The sequence below is a fragment of the Diabrotica virgifera genome, chromosome 7 (genome assembly GCF_917563875.1).
Source record: "Diabrotica virgifera virgifera chromosome 7, PGI_DIABVI_V3a".
Lineage (NCBI taxonomy): Eukaryota > Metazoa > Arthropoda > Insecta > Coleoptera > Chrysomelidae > Diabrotica > Diabrotica virgifera.
Genome location: NC_065449.1, coordinates 236,596,476 through 236,617,288, shown reverse-complemented (window position 1 = coordinate 236,617,288; position 20,813 = coordinate 236,596,476). Strand labels below are relative to the sequence as shown.

General features: G+C 34.9%; 1 protein-coding gene across 2 annotated transcripts in view; it reads left to right on the top strand.

Annotated features, from left to right (window-relative positions):
• The window catches only part of LOC126888250 (uncharacterized), a 49,489-nt gene extending 28,954 nt beyond the window's left edge, over nucleotides 1-20,535 (top strand). For both annotated transcript variants that reach the window (XM_050656345.1, XM_050656346.1), the window contains exon 3: nucleotides 18,101-20,535. In XM_050656345.1, coding sequence (XP_050512302.1) covers nucleotides 18,101-19,364 — 1,264 coding nt within the window. In that variant the 3' untranslated portion in view covers nucleotides 19,365-20,535. The remainder of the gene's footprint in view (nucleotides 1-18,100) is intronic.
• Nucleotides 20,536-20,813: the final 278 nt, after the last annotated feature.

Sequence of the window (20,813 nt, the reverse complement as noted above, 5' to 3'; positions counted from 1 at the left end):
TTGAGATTGGAGTTTGATACAGTTTTTGAAGGAAAGGAAAGAAGGTTTACTATGGAAAATAAAACCATTTTGTAAAAGTAAAAGTTTTTTATGAATAGTTCAAACGATCAAAAACACTTGTGACGTCACCTAACTGTATTTTCTACTGACGTTATAATGTCTAATTTAAAATTATATACAACTTTGTTTACTTTGTTGGTGCAGAACGTAAACATTAACCATATGACGTCAAGACGCGCTTTGGGCTAGCTTCAATAATTTGAATTTAGAATCGTCTTTAGGGGCCAAACGGAACACAAAAACAATTTTTTTATCTTTGATACATGTTTTAAATTATGTTCTCTTGTGACTTATAACATTTTTTTCGAATTTAAAATTTTATGCAAGTTCCCTATTGTAGCTAAATTCGATAAAACTATAATATTTAACTCAGACATGCCACAAGAAAATATTTTCAGAGACTTCTTTTTAATTGAGATTCAATTTATCATAGGAATATGATTGATTAATCACTAGTATCATAATATGTTCGTTTATATTGAAAGATGAATTTCTCTTCTATGTATAATAATAATATACCGTTTAGATGTACTTGACACAGAATCATTTTTTAACTGGTTAATTATCAATTACAGATTGATGTTCTCTTATAATATGAAATAAGTGTGAAAAAGCCAACCCACATATACATAAATGTTTATAAATATACCTACGTGCAACAGTGAAAATAGTACATATTATATAAAGAAATTAAAAAATGCATGCCAACAAAGATATTATTATAGAACTCTAGAATAGAAATAAATTAATTTAATATCATACTCACTGCCATAAGAAAAATTAACGTAAATGTCAAACATACCAAGAGTTTACTACTTAATATAGGCCTCCCTCAGTTGTCCTAAAGGATCCAAATATTGTACCGACTTTGTTGTAACTTTCTTATATCATCCTCATCCATTATACGACTACTGTATTGGAGGCTTATCTCTATCTCTGTATGTCTGAAAGATACAGAGATACTCCATATGCATTCAGGATATATTTTTATCGTCATTCGTTCTTGCCATGTGTCTATCCCAGCTAGACAAGGCGGAAACGGCGGGTTCATTGGGAAAAATATTCCCATGAGATATTTTGGCATAATCACATTCGTGAGACATCCCAGAATAAGGTTCAAGAAGTCGCCCACGAGAAAAGTGGGCCAATTTTTTTTTAACAATTTTTTTTTAATCAAATTGCAAAAAATCAATATTTTGGCCCGGACTAATTTTTTTTAGGTCTTTTGGACCATTCTGGACAAAAAAGGTCTCTTATAATTTTTCTCTAAAGTTGATCTTTTTGGAGTTATAAGCAAGTTAAAATTTGAAAAACGCGAAAATGGCCATTTTTAAGGCTTAATAACTCGGTCACAAATTATTATTTTGAAAGTCAGAAAGTGACTAAATCAAAGTTTAAAGTCGCCGTTACATGATCCTGAAGAAATCTGTGTGATTAATTTACTACTAAGCTGTTATTTTTAATTAATAACAATGAGTGGTTGTATCGTATTGACGCTGCTGTAAATGTGAGTGCGAGTAAGATGCACAATTGGACTTCTGGAATAGCTTCTCTCTCGCACTCAGCATTTACAGCCCCGCACACGTGCATGGCGCTTATTATTATTACTTAAAAATAACAGCTTAGTAATAAAATAATAACAAAAATTTCTTCAGGATCTTGTAGGGTGGACTTCAAACTTTGATTTAGTCATATATTGACTTTCATAATAATAACTTTTAACCGAGTTATTAAGCCTTGAAAATCGCCATTTTTCGTTTTTTTCAATTTTAAATTGCTTATAAGTCGAAAACGATCAACTTTAGAGAAAAATTATAAGAGATCTTTTTTATCCAGAATGGTCCAAAAAATTAAAGAAAAAATTGGTCGGGCCAAAAATATTGATTCTTGCAATTTGATTAAAAAAAAATTGTTAAAAAAAAAATTGGCCCACTTTTCACTTGGGCGACTTCTTGAACCTTATTCTGGGATGTCTCACGAATGTGATTATGCAAAAAAATCTCATGGGAATATTTTTCCCTTCGAACCCGCCGTTTTCGCCTTGTCTAAGCTGCTATGGATCTGTACAGCATGTATCAGAACAAATACTATTGACTGTAATACATCCAACTCCCACAGAAATCTAGAAGCACGCGAAGCACGTTGCCACTAGCGCCACTGTCGGTTTGCGGTAAAACTACGTTTTGACCACGTAAAATTTGACGTAAACATTCAAATTAAGTTTATTACTTTTTGAATAACGAGCTAATTTTGCTAAATTAAATTAAAATAAAAGTAGTTCAAACACTTATACAAAAATAATAATAAACAATTTTATAAATGTAAGGTTAGATTGCTCTGGTTATCACCGCAAGACCGCTAGATTTCGCTATTTTTTTGCTTCCTCAAATGTAATGGGAAATGTCAAGCGTTGAATGTATTACAGTCTATAGTATTTGCTGATAATCACATAATAGCACTCTGACGTTTTCCACAAAGAGTAAAGAATAAGTTTAAGTTCCTTCACCATAACTCAATAGTTCTTCTTTTTGTGTAGACATGACATTGTCTAAGTGACTAGTTTTGATGGGAAATAAGCCACAATTTTACTAAAATAATGTGTGAGTGTACTTTTGTGTACTTTATACGCACGTAAGAAGTTACACTTCTATTATATGATTTCAACGAAATAAATATACTCCAAACAATTTATTTGTACTTTATTTAAATATTAAACTAATTTTAATACTCACCACTTTCAAAATTTTTTTATTAAAACAATACCTACCAAAAATAAAAAAAAAATGAATAAAAATTGCCAGCTTTGAATCTGGGACTTCTCGATCTGTAGTTGAATGCTCTACCAACGAACCATGGTGTGGTCAATTGTCACGGTGACAAATAGATTAATTGAAGTATAATAAATATAAAAATGTTTTAACTATCTTACTCCAGAGGAAAACAAATCCAAAAACACAAGAATTATAATAAATATATTTACTAAAAACACTAATATATTATTCTTTTCACATCTTATTTGCGCTGATACATATGTACAGCTGGTTCCAAAAAAAATCTGATACGACTCTTAAAGCGTATTTTGTAGAAAATTGAGCAGTGTACTTTCTTCTTCTTCTTCTTTTTGTTTTTGGTCTCGCTGCAAGGCAATTGCCAGCACGATTTATAGGTGATCTTGATGTAGTCTGGCTCTAAGCCACATCAAAATCGCTGACTATGTTCTTGTAAAAAGTTTTTGATGAGGTGTGATATAATGAATATGAGTTTAATTATATTTAATTTATTATATTTTGAAGGATAAATACTTATTATTTACATACTGTCACTGTTACTGCCAAATCTTAAAATTGGTCAGATAACTTCAACCTCAAAAAATGGCTGTATGTTTGTTTATTTTATTATTTGTCTGTCATAATAAATATAATATAATGTCAGACCAATCATACACTGCTCAAAATGATCAAATCTTACTGAGTCGTATCAGTTTTTTTAGGAACCAGCTGTACATAAATTGAAAGATTTAGCAACAACTTCATACTGTCTGTGTGCGCATGCGCGTGGGATAATCAAAATTCACTCTCAATCGTGCCTAAAGGAGTATAACTTCAAAAATGATTTTTTATTCATTATGGCTTATTTCCCATCAAAACTAGTTAATTGCAAAAATGCCACAAGAAAAGAGCTTCAGAACATGACACTGCCTGTTTTTTCCAAATACCTATGTAATAGCTCCTAAATGCTCCAATAAGTTGTCAGGATCGTTTTCGCGGTCTTATCACTGATCGTCTTCCTATTGGGGAACCGTCTTTCGCCGTTTTGACTACTCTATTTGGTGTGATTCGCTTATGTGGTCGTTCTATTCGACTGTTCTGTTGTTTGCCTAGTTATTAATGTTTTCCACTTTGCATCTCCGATAAGTCAATACTGGAAGCATATATTATTTAACATTCTTCCATTCTAGATGGTCCATTCATCTGTTTGTGTCAAATTGTACTTCAAACCTTGATGAAAGCTATCCATATGACAATTCTCTTGGCCTTCTATTTTCGCAGATTTGTTTATCTAGATCTATTCGTTCTCGGAGCCTAAATATTTATAAAGTATGACATAGTCAATTTCTGCATTGATTATGGATATATTCCTGCTAGGGTCTAAGTTTGTCTTAGAGCAGTGGTGGGCAAACTTATTTATTGGGGGGCCACAAAGTTCAAGAAATTCTATAGAAAGGCCAGAATTATAGAAAAAATGTATTTTGTGTTAAAGCTATGTATACTATGCCGGTCTGTGGACCCTCGGCTGGCCGGATTAAATATTTTCTCGAGCCAGAGTTGGCTGTTTTCTATCTTTGCTTATTGGGTCTGCCGAATATTTTGGAGAATGTTCAGTAATGAACTTGTTTAGGCAATACGTAAAGTATCCTTAACAATAGTAACCTATACTTATTGTACGGTTATAGAGTATATTCCCATAGGTAAGCTGGTTAAGAGTAGATAACGATTTTTCATATGTAATTTAAAGTATTATCTGCATAAATGGCACAAAGAATATTTGCTACGAGAGGTATATGGTTCAAAATGCATACAGTATCACGACTAATAAGTTATGTTCACATACATGTAGAGTACTTACAGTTTTATTCCTTGATGACGTGTCACATCAGAGCTCTGATTGAATTCCATAATCCATTTGGTTCATTTGTAAGGCACTCACTAATACGCTAAATAAATCATCGTCGATAATACTGAGCAGATTGAATTATCTGAGCGGTATAAAACGATAGCAAAAAAAGCCGGTAAAATGCGGCCTTTTTACGAATAGCGGGAGCGTCGATAGATTAGAGATGATTCTCGTTAGGAAGCTTTTGACGATCTGCCCCGGCGAGGGGTTCAAATGCGAGTCTCAACAATAACCTGGAGTTTCCAGAAAGGTTACATAAATACTACTTGAATTTTAAGTAATCAGTAGTACAGGGGCGTAACTAATTATTTTAGTGAGCCGTGTATAATATATTTATTGTACATATTGCCGGGGGCGACAGGCGAGAGAGATGGCCTATATCACCTCGAAGAGAGGGGATTGGCAAAGATGTGCACAACGATAAGAAATGTTTGAAGAAATTAGAGTTTATATACACAAGGGGTAACAACGATAAAATGGAGGAAAACGATAAGTTTTCCCCCTAGGGATAGATTTTAATCTTCCAGGGGAATCACAGCGATTTTCGTAATACCACGAAGAAAATCACCGTGAGTAGTGTGAATCTTGACAGTACGAACTAGACCATCCTTACCAGGCAATACATCTATTACCCTGGCAGTTGGCCATAAGAGTGGAGGAGTACCATCCTCCTTCAACAGAACCAAATCCCCGATCTTGACAGGGTCAGTAGGGTCGGTCCATTTATTTCTTTGCTGCAGGAGGCAAAGATAGTCTTTTTTCCACAATTTCCAAAATTGCTGTTGAATTTTACTAATACGCTGAAAAAGATTCAACCTATTTTCAGGTATCTCTGAAACACTTGGTTCAGGGGGCGCGGTTAAACTTCTTTGAACTAAGAAGTGAGCTGGAGATAGGAAAGCGAAGTCATTGGCGTCAGACGACATCCTAGTGATGGGTCTCGAATTTAGAATAGCCTCGATTTGGCATAATACTGTGTTAAACACTTCAAAGGTGAAGTGGGAATTTCCTATAATTCGATAGAGGTGATACTTCACACTCTTTATTCCTACCTCATGGAGGCCGAATTGATGGGGGTTGCGGGGAACACCCATCTTGAAAGTTATGGAGTTTTGAGTACAGAATTCCTTAATCTGTTCCGAATTATTTTGATTTAAGAAAAAATCATAGAATTCGCGCATTTCATTTTTTGCCCCATGGAAATTTGTGGCATTGTCGCTCCAAATAATACTGGGCGTGGATCTTCTGGCAATAAACCTTTTCAGAGTAAGAATATAGGCTTCTGCGCTTAATCCTGTGACGAGTTCGATATGAACACATTTAGTGCTCATGCAAATGAAATAGGCTACGTATGCTTTGTAAAGCGGTGCCTTCCTCAAATGTGAGGACTTAATTAAGAAGAACCCCCCATAGTCCACTGAGACGACTTGGAAGGGTCTAGTGGGGAGTACACGATCGGGATGCATATCTGCCATCTGTTGAACAGAATTGGGTGTCATGAATCGGAAACAGTTTACACACTTACGAATTAAGCGTTTAATCTGTCTTAATCCGTCAATTGGCCAGTACTTCATTTTGACATACGAAAGTACTGTTTGCGCGCCTGAATGTAATAACTTATGATGAGCTTGAGTCAAGATTAGTTCTACAACTCGACATTTAGAAGGAAGTAGAATGGGGTGTTTTTGATTATACGATATGGGGGCGTGTCGGAGACGTCCTCCCACACGAATCAGCCCATCATTATGTTGTAGGAAGGGGTTGAGTTTACGAATGGCTTTATTGGTCACGAGTTTAGCATTTTTCAATTCAAGAATCTCTTTTTTAAAGTAGATACTTTGGATATACCTGATGATCGCGTGATCAGCGATCTCCATTTCGGGTGGCGTCAATATATCCGTATCTCGTGGAGAGTTATTTATTTTCTTTTTAATATTACTGATGAATCTAAAAAGATAAGCGACAATTCTTTGAATTTTACGAAAAGAAGAAGATTTAGCGAATAGATTTTCAAAGGTGTCGTTGAGTTCGTGATTTGTTGCTATGTTTGAGACAACTAACTTCCTTAATTCAGGAAGATCATCCTGAAAATGAGGAATTTGATGAAGAGAAAAATCGATGGGATTGTCTCTAATAAAGCTAGGTCCGCATAACCAGTCTTCGGTGGTCTGGGGATTATCAAAGACATTTATCCCTCTGGAAGCGGGGTCAGCGATGTTTTCGTGACTTCTGACGAAATGGAAATCACAAGGAAAAGTTTCCAACAAGGAATTGACCTTTTGAATTCTGTTTTGTACAAAAATGTTCCAAATGTGTTTTTTAGAAAGTATCCAAGACAAGGCAATTGTAGAGTCAGCAAAGAGATGAGATGAAGATATACTCAAATTTTTCTTGAAGATGTGAAAAAGTCTATGAGCCAGAGTGACTCCCAACACTATTCCACAAAGTTCCAATTTGGGGATGGTGAGTTTATTTTTTAGCGGAGAAATTTTGTTTTTAGAAGCGATAAGCCGCGACGATACAGAAAAGTCTGAGTATGTCGCTTTGAGATACACACAAGTGCTGTATATTTTTTCCGATGCGTCGGTGAAAATAATTAATTGAACATCAACAACTTTCTTTTGTAAAAGTAAGCATCGAGGTACCTTGACCTCTTCTATAGTTTTGAATGTCGATAAGAGGTTTTGCCAATTTTTCATAATGATGGGTGAGTCAATGGGTTGATCCCAGTCCAGTTTCTGGGACCATATTTCCTGTATCAAGAGCTTAGCGTTCACAAGGACAGGGGATAACCATCCTAGCGGGTCATACAAAGTAGCAATGTAGGAGAGAATAGTACGTTTAGTAACAACATTAGCCAATTTGAAGATAGGAGTTTTAAACGAAAAGTGGTCGCGTTCTGAATCCCAGAATATGCCTAAGACTTTATCAGATCCCGTGAAGTTAAGACTGACTTCAGAGACGGGATTTAAATTGTGTTGAGACAGAAATTCTGAAGAACTGCAGTTCCACTTGTGGAGGAGGAAACCATGGGTTTCTAGCAAAGAAGTTAATTGTTCGAAAAGACAACTTAATTCATGAAGACTGTCAGCACCGCTGATCAGGTCATCCATATAGATAGATTCTTGCAGAACACTAGTAGCAAGTTCGTGGGTATGTTTGTTGTTGTCAGCGATGTGCTTGATAACTCTTTGAGCGATAAATGGGCTACTTGGGAGCCCGAAGGGTAATCTTTGAAATTGATAGCACCGTAAAGGCTGCTGAATATTGTCCCTAAAGAGAAAATTTAACAGAAATGTTTCAGTGGGACAAATGGCGATTTGTAGGAACATAGCCTTGATGTCGCCTACTAGTGCGAATTTAAACTGACGAAACTTAGCGAGAATGTCAAAAAGTTCATGTTGGACGACATAACCTTTGTCTATGACGTCACTGAGGGAGATTCCCGTAGACGATTTATTGTTTGGATCGAAAACTATACGAGTGGAAGTAGTAGAGTTGGATTTGAAAACGGGAAAGTGAGGGAGAAAGTAATTAGGTTTACCTGAGTCATTTAGCATTTTTAACGGCACTTGAATTATTTGTCCGTTATTGAGATATTCCGATATAATGTCCTGATATTTTTCCAATAAATCAGGGTTGAGTTGAAAACGTTTCTCGAGACTGAGAAAACGTCTTTTTGCCGAGAGAAACGAATTTCCCATGTCTATATCTTCGATAGGGAGTTTGAGATTGAGTGTGGACTCATATCGTCCATTGGGGAGAACATTAACATGTTTTACAAAATTAATTTCAGCGGGGTGATCATTAATGAGATCGGTGTTCTGAGGAGCGGCTTCTTCCAGCTCCCAGAATTTTTGTAAATGATCGGATAGTTCCTCGTTGGACACTACCGGCTCATTTACGGCGGAAGGAGTGTTATGAGAACAACAAGTAACGAGAGAGTTTGAATAAAATTCCAAAGCCTTTTTAGTATTTTTCGACTTAAGAGCAAAGTCTGGAACTGACCCTGATATCGTGTACCCGAGTAGAGTGCGTTGAAGAACGGGAAGACCTTTTCCCAAACGAATTATTTCAGGTTGAATGATATCGTTATACAGGTCTGCACCGAGCAGGATACCAATTGGGGATGTTACATGGAACATCGGATCACCTAATGGTATCTCTGAGGGTATGTTTAGTTTGCTCGCCGAAATAGAAATTTGAGGAAGCGGATTTGTTATCTTTGGGAGTACAGAGCACGAGATGTCAAAAGGAACGTCGTTAGCGACAGCGAAAATTGTTGTATCTACAATAGATTGAGACGAGGATGAGGTGGAGTTAATTCCATTGATCCGTAATTTTCCATCTCTAGTGGTGAGTGACAGTTCCTTTACGAGGTCAGCACTAATAAATGAAACCTGTGAGGCCGAGTCTAAAAGTGCCTTTGCGAAGACCCTCTTGCCGCTAGGAGCGACAAGATAGACCTGGAGTGTGCTTAATAACACCAAATGATTATCAAGCGAGGCTGCAGATAGAGCCATTGAATGTGGAGTCGAATTTTGAAGATTAACTTCCGTTTCAGGAGCTCTAACATGTGAGGGCCCCTGTTGTGAATTACCCTGTGTATGGGAGTTATTTGAGATAGCGGTTTTATTATGATTATTTGAGTTGTGTTGGCCAACAGCCGCGGAAGGGTTACTATGACCCGTTTTGTCGAAATGGAGCAACGTGTGATGACGAGATTTACAAACTATGCAAGAGAATTTGGATTTACACTGATCGAGCATGTGAGACCCAAGACAATTAATACAAAATTTATTTTGTTTGACAAAACTAAAACGTTCTTTAGAATTCAACTGCTTGAACTGAGGACAAGAGTAGATCGAGTGAGAGTCGTTGCAATAGGAACATTTCTTAGGACCTAAGCGAGGCGAAAGGTTACTGGTAGAAGTGTCTGAGGCTAGGTGTAAAGAGTGTCTGGAAGTAGTAGTCGATTTTGGTTTTGATTGAGATTGAATATTCTCAAGATGAACAACGCGTGTCTCGATTTCCCCTAGAAAATGGACAAAATCAGGGGTAGCTTGGCTACCACCGGATTGGAACTCAAGAGCCCTAATGGTAGGTGCGTCGAGTTTCTGAGTAGCGATATGTATGAGAAGTAAATGCAAGAGATCTGAAGGGGGCCTATTCAAGTTCAATAGGGCCTTGAAATTATTTGACATGACCGTATGAAAATTTCTTAATTGTGAGTGATTTGCGTTTCCAGAAATAGGAGGCGCATCAAGAATTTGAGAGATGAGAGTTTTGATAAGCGATTTAGAGTTGGCGTACCTTTGTGTCAGGTTATCCCGGGCTATTTTGTAATTGTCACCTGTGAGTGGGATATGCTCGAGAAGCGTCAAAGGCTCGGAAGTTAGAAAACTTTTGAGGTAAATGAGTTTTTCCAGATCACTTAATGTAGTATCAGATCCTATTATTGTATCAAAGGTCTCAATGAATGAATTGTATTCAGTAACTAAGCCACTAAATGGTTTTAACTGAATACGAGGGAGGTTTACTGTTCGTTGCCTAGCCATAGACTGTGAGGTTAGAGAAGAATTAGGGTCAAATTGGAGGGAGGGGGTAGCAGTCACATTAGAACTTTCAATGACCTCTAACCTTTCTTCCAATAGAGAAATTGTATCCAAATATTTATCAAAAACCACAGAGGAATCAGTAGAGGGGGTAGGTTCCTCGGGGATCGTCTCCAGCACATTTTGAGCATCGCGGAAAAGTCCGTAAGAATGTTTGAGTTGTGAAATTATTTCACGAATTTTATATTTGTTTAGAGAATTAAGAGTTGTGGGAACCGAATCAGCCAACTTGGTTATATCAAGTTTTGCGGTGAGCCTCTGTCGGTTATATTTTGATCGGTCAGCCATGTTGCGAGAATGTGAGATTAGATAGATTATTTGCAAATGTCTAAACCTATAAATCGATGCGAAAATGAGAGAATATGTACAATATATTATATATTACACGTTTAATAGTGTGAGATTGGCTTAATAGTATCACCCTGTATGAGCGCAGATTAGTATATGAAATGCAAAACTATAAAATTTCAAAATATATGCAATTTTCCAAAATGGGTATTTTTCAGCAAGTGTGAGACACCCTTAACAAGTATTTAAATTAATTAAATTGAAGGAAAAAACAATTATTTATTTTCTATAGTTTTCTAGAAGTGTAAAATGAGCTTAAGCGAAGCTAAATGTAGCAAAAACTTACAATTTATGCAAGAAAACAAAATTATTTTTAATAATTTTTGTAACCTGTGAACCAGGCTTAATCGGATTCAAAATTATAAATTTAATTTAAATCAAAAGGTTGAACAAACAATGTTAAAATTATAACACCCGTACTATCAGCCAAGAAATGAGTACACTTTTTGTATACTATAAACAGAAAAATATATTTACGAAAATAAAATAATGTAATATATGCAAATATTTTTTCATACAAACAAAACGACTCCTTTATTTGAACAAAGCAAGTAGTTTCTGAAATTGCACGTGTAGACCGGGCTTAACAACCTACCAGCTATTGTAGAGACGTGCTGGGTTAAATACTGAGAATTTGAGTGCAGAAAGAGAGGAATATTTTATTTTTGTGCCGGGGCGGCGTGGCTTGGAAATTTCCAAATGCAACAGAAAGACACTATAAATGAAAAACCGTTATTCTCAGAATAGAGATTATCAAAATATGCAAATACGAAGGACCTTGAGGATTTAATTAATAAATAATTAATATGATACGGCTCGATGGAACAGAAATGTTTAGGCAATACGTAAAGTATCCTTAACAATAGTAACCTATACTTATTGTACGGTTATAGAGTATATTCCCATAGGTAAGCTGGTTAAGAGTAGATAACGATTTTTCATATGTAATTTAAAGTATTATCTGCATAAATGGCACAAAGAATATTTGCTACGAGAGGTATATGGTTCAAAATGCATACAGTATCACGACTAATAAGTTATGTTCACATACATGTAGAGTACTTACAGTTTTATTCCTTGATGACGTGTCACATCAGAGCTCTGATTGAATTCCATAATCCATTTGGTTCATTTGTAAGGCACTCACTAATACGCTAAATAAATCATCGTCGATAATACTGAGCAGATTGAATTATCTGAGCGGTATAAAACGATAGCAAAAAAAGCCGGTAAAATGCGGCCTTTTTACGAATAGCGGGAGCGTCGATAGATTAGAGATGATTCTCGTTAGGAAGCTTTTGACGATCTGCCCCGGCGAGGGGTTCAAATGCGAGTCTCAACAATAACCTGGAGTTTCCAGAAAGGTTACATAAATACTACTTGAATTTTAAGTAATCAGTAGTACAGGGGCGTAACTAATTATTTTAGTGAGCCGTGTATAATATATTTATTGTACAGAACTATTTCTCCTGTCTTTGTCCTGGTGAATTCTTCCACCATTCCAACGATTTGTGAGTTAACCACTTTCTTGTAGCCGTTTTTGATATTGCTATATTAACGCTTTTTATGGTCAATTTTTTGAACATATTGAATATGTCGTGCTTTATTTATCTATTCCATTTCAATGCCTTTATCCTCCATCCACTTTTATTTCTCATGTTTTTTTTTATTAATTTTTTTATTCATGTTAAATGTTATTAATTTTAATTTCTCATTAATGTCATTAATTTCTCATGTTTTTTTTTATTATTTTTCCACATGATTTTTGATTAATTTCTGTATTTTCGTATGTTCCTCATTGTTGTGTCTCTATTATGGTAGGGGAGCAAAGTATGCTAACTTTGCAGCCACTCGAACGCTTTGGGGACCTATTGGATTGTGAAGAGTAGGTCCTAAAATAAAAAAAAGTTAAGTATAGTTTTCCATTTTAGTTGGAACTTGCCATTTTTATTTCATTTTTCCATTTCCGACAATCGCGTTTTTTAATTATAGCGCCATCTATCCAAAATTCGAAAAAAATATCTCGAATAAAAGTTACTTATTTTTACGTAAGGAATCCAAATCTGCTATAAAAATGGGGGCTAATATTTAAGATTTTAAAGTAACCCCTCACCCTACCTCCGTGGGAGGTCGTGTTTGGTGCCATACGATAGATTTTTCAAAAATATTGAATAAGTGTATTTTTCAGTTTGTCGATATGATGTTCATTTCGCGAAATATCGCGGGTCTTGTATTTAAAATATTAAATTTACCCCCACCCCGCTCCGTGGGAAGTCGTGTTTGGTATCATTCGATCGATTTTTGAAAAATATTAAGTACGTATTTTTTAGTTTTTCGATCTGTCATTCATTTCGCGAAATATTCGCTTTTTTCTTGTGAAACTTTGGGACTCACCCATCTCCTCAAATCGTCAGATTTTTAAAGCCCCCCCCTTAACGAACTCATCATTAAGAGCCAATATATAGTAGAGGTACATTTTCATTGTACTAGGTTTCTTCCCATGTAATAATCTGACGCGCTCGAGTAACTGCAAAAATCCCCGCTTGGGCTCCCCTACCATTATCTTCTCTGCTCCATCAAATCAACAAGCTCGTTGGTCATCCATTGTTTTTTGTCTTTGATTATTTTTATTATATTTTCCTATTATTTGTATAATAATAGTAGTCTCCCGTTAACGCGGCTTTGGGATTATAGCAGGGTAGTCTCCTATATCTAGGGCCTACGGTATACGTCTACGGTACAATATTTTTTGTCTTTGATTCTTTTTATTATATTTGCCTATTATTTGTGAAATATCTTTATTATTTTTCATATTTCTACGCCATTATCTTCATGTATTTTTGTTTTTTATTACCTCTGTTATATTTATTTTTGGTGTTTTGTCACTTTTAAATTTTTTTAAGCTTGACGTTAATGTCAGCTACGAGCCCTAACAACTATATGTTGGAACAAGCAGTTATTTTTCAAATAAAATGTAAATTTATTGAAATTATTTTATTAATTTTTTTTATTTGTAGATATGCAATTAACAACATTTTTTTGTGTGTAGAATTATTTTTACAATTTAATTATATATTTTATGTTGATTACTATTTAATTAATTATTGTTAGATAATCGAAAAATGCTGACAACCAAATATTGGAACAAGCGGTTTTAAAAAAATTAAAATAAAAATTTGAATAACAGCCTCAACTCATTGCCAAAATGCCAAATTAGGCATTGTGTCAACTAGGCCTTCACATAATTCACGGGTGAAACTATCCCATATTTCTTTCAATTAAGTACGTAGTTGTGGCAAAGTACGCTGAGGGTTATTTCTTAGGCGTTGTTCTTAAAGTGTCTCTATTGGATTAAGATCCGGGCTACTAGAAGGACGTGAGAAAACTTTAATGTCATGTTCTCCCATCCATTTTTTGGAAGATTTAGCCGTATGGCATGAGGCTCCGTCCTGTTGAAAGATAAGATCTCCGGATGGATATAACGTTGCCGCACTTGGTAAAAAACGAATGTTCAATGATATCTTGATATTTGGCTGCGTTTACTATGCCTTCAAAATGTAAAGTTCCCACCCCTTTGGTTGACATACATCTCCACACCATAATGCCCTGTGCAAACTTTACAGACCTTTTGAGACAATCTGTATGGAATGCTTCTGTCTTTTCCCTAATCACACGTTTTCGGTAATCTCCCACACAGACATCAAATTTGCTTTCATAGCTATAGATAACTTTTTTCCAGTCAAGTTTGGTCCACGAAAGTTTTGATTTAGCCCAAATATAACGGCTCCTTTTCTGAGTTTCCGTCAACAATGGTTTTTCTTTGGCCTATTCGAATAAATAAAAAAATAGAAAATTTATATCCCAATTAAGAACCAATCAAACATATCTTATTAAAACTAAGACCGCTTTTGTGGATATATTTGCGACAGCATTCTCTGGAAACATTCATCTCAGTTTCTCTTTTCCATCTAGCAGTTACTTCTTGTAGTGTATTTCTTCTTTCCGACTTACATATTCTGATTAAATGACTTACACTCCTTTGAGATACAGCTTTTGGACGGCCTGAGCTTCTGTCGCGAACCTCAATATTGGCAGTTTCACCATGTTTCTTAATTATATTTAACACAGTAGTTGTTGCTACAGTCAATTCACTGGAAATTTCACGCATTGTTTTCCCTTTGTTGTACTGATAAATAATAATTTCTCGCACTTTTGGATCAGTAGGTCTTCCACGTGCCATCATTGTATTTTACTGATAATAAAACTCACAGTTGTTAATTTATTCATACTCAAATGACGCGTTATAATGATTGTTGACAACAAAATAGCTACTCGTATGTTCGATTTCAACCCTTCTTTCCGTCAAGCTGATAAAACTTCACGCTGTTCTCGCCAGGCACGCTAAAACGCGAGGAAAGTTAAAAAATGTTCCAATATTTAGTTGTCAGCAGTTTTCGATTATTAAACAATTAATTGAACAGTAATCAACATAAAATATATAATTAAACTGTAGAAATAATTCCATACATCACAAAAATGTTGCTAAGTTCATATTTTAATTTTAAAAAAATTTAAACAAAAAAATTTCGGTAAATTGGCATTTTATTCGCCAAATAACTGCTTGTTCCAACATACAGTGTGTCAATTTTAAAACTTACAATGGCTATATCTCACGAACAAAAGCTGAAAACGAAAAATGCTTGAAACCGTTTCTAGGATAGTAAGGGGGAACTAAAATGACATGAAAGAGAACTCACCCCCATCAACCCCCTAGGCCCCACCCACCACAACCAAAAAAGTTTAAATTGCAAACCCCTACTTGTGATACATCATTGAAAAGGCTATAAAAAATGATATCCAATGGAATAAATAATAATTATACAGGGTGAAGCAATAATTGTGAAACTTTGGCTTAAATGAAAAATTTAATGAGGTTTTGTTGAACTACAAATTTGATAAAAATGTCAATTAAATAAATGTTCAAAGTGGGTTCCGTTGTTTTGTAAACAATAATACAGTCTATTTTCAAATTCTGCACGAAATTTGACAAATGTTTTTCTAGTAATAGGGCGACATGCTTGAGTAATTATTTCTCGCAATTTCCCAAGTGACGCAAGTTTAGTTTTATAAACAACTGATTTAAGGCAAAAATGGCAAATTAAGTTTTAATTAACAAAAAAAAATACGAGCGGACACTTACCATTTAAAATAATAGTCCGGGAGATAGCATTACAAATACAAAAGTCATAGTAAGCCAGCTGATATTAACACCCTGTATAATTATTATTTATACCATTGGATAGTACTTTTTATAGTAGGATAGTATATTAATTTTTTCTATGGTGTTACCCTAAATCAGTGGTTTATAAAACTCAACTTGCTTCACTTGGGGAATTGCGAGAAAGAATTACTCAAGCATGTCGCCCTATTACTACAACATTTGCTAAATTTCGTGCAGAATTTGAAAATAGGCTATATTATTGTTTACCAAACAACGGAATTCACATTAAATATTTACTTAATTGACATTTTTAATAAATTTGTAATTCAACAAAACCTTATTAAATTTTTCATTTAAGCCAAAGTTTCACAATTATTGCTTCACCCTGTATAATTATTATTTATACCATTGAATAGCATTTTTTATAGTCTTTTCAATGATGTATCACAAGTAGGGGTTTGCAATTTAAACTTTTTTGGTTGTGATGGGTGGGGCCTAGGGGTTGATGGGGGTGAGTTCTCTTTCATGTCATTTTAGTTCCCCCTTACTATCCTAGAAACGGTTTCAAGCATTTTTCGATATCAGCTTTTGTTCGTGAGATATAGCCATTGTAAGTTTTAAAATTGACACACTGTATAGTTGTTAGGGCTCGTATTAGAGGATTGTGGCGTGAATTGATATCTGCTCTAAGGTATATCGTTATTATATTGGCACTTTTTTTGAATCTCTTATTTATCAGAATCTACTATATCTGATGTCTGATTCTCTATGACGAGTAGTTTATCTCCTGGTTTCGTCGATGTATCAAGCCTCCTCTTGTATAGTTTAAACCAGGTGTTTGTAATTATTTTATCTTTTTCTTGACAGAATTGGTAAAACTTATCGCCCCGTTCATTGCTCTTTACTAGTCCATATTCACCTACCAAATCAGAACTTTAATCTTTACACAAGTATCAAATTTTTAAGGAATTTTTAAACGTACTTTTCTACGACTCACAATAGTCCTGTCGCGAGGGGGGGTACAACGGCCTCCTGTATTCAGATGGACTTACCCAAGTTTTTTTATGCATTTTGACCTGTAGAACACGAATTTTTTGGGTAACAGTTGATCCGGATGTCGATAAGATTGTTATAAACCAAGAAGTTGAGGAATCACATAACAGCAATTTCTCGCAAAACAAAACATTTTTTTGTATTTTTTGGGCCATTTTAACCAAAAAATGTTCCTACAAATTTTTTCGTAGGATGCATAGTTTTCGAGATAAACGCGGTTGAACTTTCAAAAAATCGAAAAATTGGAATTTTTGAACCCGAAAAACTTTTGATTAAAAAATAAAATAGCAATTCTGCTTACCGCATTTGAAAGTTCAAGTCAAATTATATCGGTTTTAATTATTTGTATTGCCAAAAATGTATTATTTCATTGTTAAAACAAAGCTATAAACACCTAGTGCTTGAGTGATGTTTCAATGATTTCTCATTTAAAATCGAACGAGTACGTAGGGGAGGTAAAAGTGCAAGCGGGGCTATTTCTAAGTAGCATGCATTAAAACGCATGTATTAGGCACGGGAAACAGTATGTGTTTATAGCTTTTTTTAACAATCAAAAAATAAATTTTTAGCAATGCAAATATTCAAAACAGATGTAATTTGACTTAAACTTTTAAAGGCGGTAAGCAGAATTGCTATTTTATTTTTTATTCAAACGTTATTCGGGTTCAAAAATTGCAATTTTTCCATTTTTTGAAAGTTCAACCGCGTTTATCTCGAAAACTATGCATCCTACGAAAAAACTTGTAGGAACATTTTTTGGTTAGAATGACCCAAAAAATACAAAAAAATGTTTTGTTTTGCGAGAAATCGCTGTTATGTAATTCCTCAACTTCTTTGTTTATAACAATCTTATCGACATCCGGATCAACTGTTACCCAAAAAATTCGTGTTCTACGGGTCAAAATACATAGAAAAAACTTGGGTAAGTCCATCTGAATTAAGAAGGCCGTTGTACCCCCCCCCCCGGCGACAGGACTAATAGTTGTATTGTATAAGATTAACTCTTAAAATGTTTAAAAATTTTACATTATTCAAAACCAAATCCGAAAAATTTCAAATCTTAAAAAATAGTATAAATCTACATACTTAAATAATTGCTTTGTAATATAAGTTTTATTTTTTTATTTAGATATGAAACCAGCAACGGAATCTCCAGGGAAGAAAGTAGCGAAGTGCACTACCCAGGAACAAAACACGAATTCCTTAAAGTTACAGGAATGTTCGCCTATCCCGGTCCAGACGGTGTTATGTACGAAGTAAGATACACCGCAGATGATCAAGGATTCCACCCAGAAGGTGATCACATTAAGGTACCGCCTTTTGTTCCATGGATTCACCACCATTCCGAAGATGGTTCAGATGGTTCTGACAACAATAATATTCCTGATAGTGGTACTGACCAACAAGTTATAAACTTTGTACAGACGACTGCAAGACCAAGCACCGAGTATTTACCTTCTTCGACACCAACTAGTACTACTTATTTGCCACCTACTAGTTCTACACCACAACCTGAATATTCTAGTAGCAACGTAAATTCAATTGGCATTAAATCTGGTAATTTCGCTCATTCCAAAGCAGTTCCAGATGGTTTTGCCAAGTCATCTAATATTGACACTTTGTTTACTTCCAGATTAAATAGCGTTCTACCTTCAGATGTGAATAATCTGCGTTCAAATGTGGATAATACTCAAATGTTTTTGCAAAATTTAGGTACTACACCAAATCCCATTATGTTACCTCAACCTACTCTATTAGACAGTTTAAAATCCTCACCTCTAATGGCGTTGGTTTCTAATCCGCAGATCCTAAAAGATCTTTCACCAAACGCTCCAATTACCCCTGTCATAATTATGCCAAATATGGTCTTATCCAGTATTCAAAATAACTCTCCTAACCAACAACTAATATCAGGTGAGCTATTATTGGAAGGTTTAAAATCTGTCAATGCTGCTCACGAACAAGTACAGTCAAAATCTAACATTTTAGATATCTTGAAAGCCTCTCCAATCGCCAGTCCTCCACCAGGTTCACAGGACCTTAAAGGCGATAACATTCTAGACCAACTACGAACTGCTAGTGCTGTAAATTCGATGTGTTTACAAACATTGGCTTGTAGATATACTGAGCCCAATTTAGGCTCTGAAGGTTCGGCTCCTGGAACGAATATTATTTACTTGCCTTCAAGTACTGCTCGACCAAATATAGACAATTCGCTCGAGGATAATATATTGAGTACTCCAAAACCCAATCCCGAGTTGTACTTTCACTCGACGGCTGAATCGCAGACTCAGTTGAGGTTTGCTACTCCAGCTCCACCGAGAATAATGCGCAAGGCCAGCTCTATGGTGTCTAAAAGTAGCAAGTTTATGGCTCCGATAGTCGCTGCATAATAAATAGAGGGTGCTATTGTAAAATATACGAGTGGCATGTTTTAACTATGATTTTCATTGCACATTATTGCGTAAATAAAACAGCTTTACAATGTGTCTAATATTTTAGTAGCAGAGAGACTGCATGGCAAAATATAGAGGCAACTAAAAATGAACGAGAAACTTTTTTTTACAATACAGCTTAAATAATGTGGAGGAGAGCATGGTTCTTTTATGTTAGCATTATGTTGTTTTTTCTTCAGATGATTTCCTTAGCTCAGATTTTGGTTATAGTGCAATCTTTACTGTAATTGTTTTAGAGTATATTTTTGAAGATGTAATATAGGTCAATTTTAAGTCTTTTTTTCCATCATTAGCTTCTTCTATACCTATAATATCGATTAGTGAATTTTGATTATCATGTTGGCTGTTAAAATTTTATTCACCGCAGTTCTGAAAATTGACGACGAAGACTGATAAACCACTCAAGTACATGTTACGAAGCTATGATGTTTGTCTTAGATCGGCACCTCCCTTTCCACATATTTTGCCTCGAATAACAAGATGGAGGAAACCATGTTGTTATGGGTGTCGCAAGAAGATGTAAAATTTGGCGAGTCTTATTTCAGAATATTAGTTTTTCTGGTTATAGTAGAGATTGATTTTGTATAAATCTACAATATAGACTTTGATGTCACTTCCTACTAGTCCAAGAATTTTCATCAGTTTTCCATGTCAAATTTTATGGAATGCTTTCTCTAACTCTATAAAGCTCTATTCACAGGATGGTCGACATCTCCACACCTCTGAGCCAGTACTCGGATCCAAGATTGGATCCGAGGAGCCTAGAGGAAGAGGTTAAGAAACCTCTACCTCTCAAAGCGGGAGAAATTAGCATCAATATTTCGATGAAGTTTTACTTTTATGTGGAGAAAAATTTTTTAATAATAAGGTGCAATGAAAGTTGTAGTAAAAAATTGTTATTTAACTGACCATGTAACTTATTTGTGATATTATTAGTAGGTTATTAATATTTTGGGTATATCCATTAAAATGATTTGGTGGTAGTAGCTAAAATGATTGTTATAAAATATAATCCATTTTTATTTTATTTTTAAAACCTTTTTTATACAGCTCAATTGTTATGTTAGCAAATTGTTATTTCGAATTTTAATACATTTATTTTTATATATTTTGTTAGTTTTATTGCAACGTTATAAAATTGTCTCCGCTGTAGAAAACCTAGAACGGGATGATGTTAAAGAAGAGCAGTAAATATCAATGACTTCTTTAATACAATGGTTAAAAGAAAAGGAAAAAAGTCACAACAACAGTAAAAACATAAAGCAACTTATAAATGATAAAAAGGAATAACACAGTGCAAAAGAGTTTTCAAAATATTCTGAGTTGGCCACAATCGTCAGAGATTGCAATTCTTTGAGGATGATAATCATCCAATTGACATCATTA